We start from the raw sequence: 4,872 nt of genomic DNA, 5'->3' as shown, positions 1-4,872 counted from the left end.
GAGCCACAATCGTCCCTTTATACGTCTTATAAAAGGGATGAGAGCTGTTTCTTGTCACAAGGTGTGTGGCGTGACCTTTTTAAGTGTTAAGACATCAAAATGGTTGCATCGTTTGCACTAAACAGCGCTTAGACATCCGTCGTACAAATTCATGTTCGTGTAGCTATGATTAAATCCACGTTCTCGTGAACTGAATGGAACGCGTAATTTCAGCAATCAGTGTATTCTATGGCTAAGTAATGTATCAACATCCCGAACGGCTGCCGCGATTAGGACAAGAGATAATTTTTTCCCAGTGTAATCCCGATTTATTAATATGGATGAGTTTGAAACACATATTTGTCTCCGTAAACTCGACAACAGGTTTGAAAGGTCAGATATGACTATTATGTAAATGGAAATTCTGAGACAAATAACGGGCTCGCTCATCGATATATTGATGGACCAGGCTCGCCCACGTTCCATGTCACTGTAGTGACATGTGGAGTGTTTGAAATATAATTTGTTGTATACAAAAGGTTACGTTATACTAATCAGGAAACCATTGTAAGGTTAAAGGTGATAAACGGATATGGCCTATGACCTAAGTGTGACAGTTGATAAATGTGCCTCAATTGAATGGTCTTCACTAGCCATTCGTCATAGTTGGCGGTATAAAATAATTGCGCTTCTCTGTGTCTTGCATCCGACGGGAAGATGAGGCGCGGGGCGTGATGAGACAGTGAAATGTTAAACATCCCTACATGTAGGCATCGGTTTATGCGCTGGAGTCTCTGTCCTGTCTACCACCCCGAGTCCACCCTGAATAGTAAATGGCCTGTTCCCTTAAAGCTGGTCGATAAATCAGTTATCTTCATATCACTGTCATGTCAATGAGAATAATAACAGTAATAAACATATGGTCTTACGGTTATGTTTTATAATAGTGTGCCTTAGTGCAACGTGAGTATGTATAGGAACACCAGTTTATCACCGTGTCTCAAAATAAGAGCCATATTTATCGACTACTTACATAAACTATATGAGACCTGACATACGTATATATTTCTCCTGTTCCTTAGTATTTGACTAAGTATGGAATACGACACCTATGTGTGTAATTTTGTGTGAAAAACTAAATGTGAGTTTGTTTATATGTCAGTATATCTATAACGTTCCATTTCAGTGCTCAAAGTTAAATATTGATATAAACATGAGAGTTCACTGGAAATACTTTTTTCTTAATTAATTTTATATGCATTGCAATCAGTAAGTATATCCATATAATTATCCGCCCTGTTCATAAGAACAGTTTCCAAATGCCACTTAAAACGTATATCATTCGTCTGTGCTTGCTTTCCTATCATGCATGCTGTTTATTATTTTCAGTATTCATGTGTTAATGTAATGAAGGTATTCAAATAAGACATTGAATATAATTTGTTTAGACTATATGTGTCCTCGTATAATACTGACAAGATTTAGGCTACCAATTTCGTGAGTGTGACGTTCCGATATAGATTCGTGTAGCATCGTCAAGCGGGGTTGTAACACAAAGAGGAGGGGATGTATTTAAATGTGTAACAAGGAAAACAACATAGCTAAAATATGTGGCTTCGCATTGATCATAAGTTGATGAAGCCAGTGAATTCACAAAGGATAAGAGGTGGAAACCAGATATGTACAGCAGGAATTTTAGAATTATGTTAAAGGCAACGTGTATGTTTCAGTGAGTGAGTGGGTGGGTGGGTGCGTGCGTGACATGCGCGTTGAGTCAGTGATATACATTATGTACCCGTGTCGGGTGGGAGCCTTTGTGCTGAACTACAGCAGCAATGCGTATTTCTTAAAACGCATGCGTTAAACAGCAGTGCCAGGTGTATTGTGTTCAGGTGCATATGGTATGTGTGTTTGCGAGCCCGGGCGCACGCCTGTGTGTGTGTGCCTAAAGAAGCCTGTACATATTTTCGCTGATTCAAATCCACATTTGCAGAGTATAAACCCGTCACCACATTCCGATAACACGACATTTGATGATATTCTTTTTCGATGATATTTTGAAAGATCTTTATCTTTTAACAGATGTGTACTTTAATGAAGTAATTGTTATGTTGGGAACTAAATACTGGGCTAGTAACATTTCATCAATATACTTCATACGTTTCATGACCTCCGAATGTTTTCTGGGCAATGAGTATCTTAAACGTCGTAATTCAATATATGCAAAACCAAGCTATTTACGCTGGATTTTCCACTAAGTATTCCGCTTCACAAGCAATTAATGTAAGCAAACACATTACTGGCCCAACAATTTTTGAAAGGCAGTAGCCCCCGTTTGCTTTAATGTGCAGGTAAGCCCATTACCAAGGTGTTGAGGGATGTTAATCCTATTGTAATAACACGTGCGCGTCGAATTGTCAGTCACCGCTACCGCGGAGCGAGGCGATAATCTCCCGGTAATCCGCTACGGCACAAAGGGCTTTGTTATACCCACAAAACCACAAGCACTTGCCTTTACGAAGACAGAAGCATTGAATAAACCTATTTATCCATAAACGACAACTCAAGTTGTACAAACAGAGTTAACGAGTTGGCACTAGCCAGGAGTAGTACTCTGTCAAGGGTTGAAGATGACACATAGCTGATTGGACAGTTTGTACTGTCAGTTGTGGCGTAAGCAATTTCATGCTTTATGATCATTACATGGACTCGTTGAAAATAATGCTGTTATGTTTTGTGTTAAAAGAATCTTCATTATTTTTGTCAAGTGTTATTTAATGCCATTTCTATTATCTAATTTCGATACTTCAAGCAAAAGGATAATGATTACATATAGATAATTGCACCGGTAGCTACCTTTATAGAAAAGGGTTCTTCTTTTCTAGTTAAAGCAAACACACAGGGAAACCGTTATCGTTTGTCCATTGCACCGCAGTACGATAAACACTGGACCGGTGGGGTAGCCTAGTGGTTAAAGCGTTCGTTCGTCATGCCGAAGACCGGGTTCGATTCCCCACATGGGTGTGCTTGAAACCCATTTCTGGTGCCCCCGCCGTGATATTGCTGGAATATTGCTGAAAGAGACGTAAAACTAAACTCATTCGCGGTAAACAGAGTTGCGTCAATTAGGTGCGGTTGTTTCAACTTAAGTTTCGAGTATTCACCAAGGTGGTCATTTCTAAGACCGGTTTCACCTCGGGTTGTACTCCCACATCTACTTCAACAACAACGACTGTAACTACTCCCACATCTACTTCAACAACAACGACTGTAACTACACCCACATCTACTTCAACAACAACGACTGTAACTACTCCCACATCTACTTCAACAACAACGACTGTAACTACTCCCACATCTACTTCAACAACAACGACTGTAACTACTCCCACATCTACTTCAACAACAACGACTGTAACTACTCCCGCATCTACTTCAACAACAACGACTGTAACTACTCCCACATCTACTTCAACAACAACGACTGTAACTACTCCCACATCTACCTCAACAACAACGACTGTAACTACACCCACATCTACTTCAACAACAACGACTGTAACTACTCCCACATCTACTTCAACAACAACGACTGTAACTACTCCCACATCTACTTCAACAACAACGACTGTAACTACTCCCACATCTACTTCAACAACAACGACTGTAACTACTCCCACATCTACTTCAACAACAACGACTGTAACTACTCCCACATCTACTTCAACAACAACGACTGTAACTACTCCCACATCTACTTCAACAACAACGACTGTAACTACTCCCACATCTACTTCAACAACAACGACTGTAACTACTCCCACATCTACTTCAACAACAACTACTGTAACTACTTCCTCATCAACTTCAACAGCAACGACTTTAACTACTTCCTCATTAACTCCAACAACGACTGTAACTACTCCGTTGACCACTTTGAGACAAATACTTCCTCATCTTTTTTAACAGCAACGATTGTAACAACTCCCTCATCTACTTCAACAACAACGATTGTAACTACTCCCTCATCTACTTCGACGACAGTAACTACTTTCTCATCTGCTTCAACAACGACTGTAACTACTCCATCATCTACTTCAACAACAACGACTGTAACTACACCCACATCTACTTCAACAACAACGACTGTAACTACTCCATCATCTACTTCAACAACAACGACTGTAACTACTCCCACATCTACTTCAACAACAACGACTGTAACTACACCCACATCTACTTCAACAACAACGACTGTAACTACTCTACCATCAACTTCAACAACAACTGTAACTACTCCCACATCTACTTCAACAACAACGACTGTAACTACTCCATCATCTACTTCAACAACAACGACTGTAACTACACCCACATCTACTTCAACAACAACGACTGTAACTACACCCACATCTACTTCAACAACAACGACTGTAACTACTCTACCATCAACTTCAACAACAACTGTAACTACTCCCACATCTACTTCAACAACAACAACTGTAACTACTCCATCATCTACTTCAACATCAACAACTGAAACTACTCTCTCGTCTGTTTCAACAACTACGACTTTAAATACTGCCTCGTCAACCTGACCCGTGAAGATCACAATTTTAGAACTGGTCTTCAGTAAGCCAGTAACACAGGAGGAAGCACGCTACCAAGACATTTAGTATATCATTAGAAAGATCTCGAAAAGAGGAATGGAAAACTATAATGTACAAGTGTGTTCACGTTGTTCACAAATCGGTTAAAAGGTCCATATCTACAGACATTTATGGAACAATTTCTCTTTTGCAGAAATTTCTGGTAGAATATTTTTCATGCAGTAATATTTACCAGAATTGTCTTTATTCGTCAAACATTAGGTTCTATCTCCGGCTAAGTTGG

General features: G+C 39.7%; 1 protein-coding gene across 1 annotated transcript; it reads left to right on the top strand.

Moving 5' to 3' along the window:
• The first annotated feature begins 571 nt into the window (after positions 1-571).
• On the top strand, positions 572-4,577 carry LOC137283807 (probable serine/threonine-protein kinase DDB_G0275165). The gene is made up of 2 exons (XM_067815491.1): positions 572-587; positions 3,163-4,577. Exons 1-2 carry the CDS (start codon positions 572-574, stop codon positions 4,575-4,577), a joined length of 1,431 nt encoding a protein of 476 aa, XP_067671592.1.
• The last annotated feature ends 295 nt before the right edge of the window (positions 4,578-4,872 follow it).

Source organism: Haliotis asinina, chromosome 5, assembly GCF_037392515.1.
Source record: "Haliotis asinina isolate JCU_RB_2024 chromosome 5, JCU_Hal_asi_v2, whole genome shotgun sequence".
In the NCBI taxonomy this organism is placed as follows: domain Eukaryota; kingdom Metazoa; phylum Mollusca; class Gastropoda; order Lepetellida; family Haliotidae; genus Haliotis; species Haliotis asinina.
This window is presented reverse-complemented; position numbering and strand designations above follow the sequence as displayed.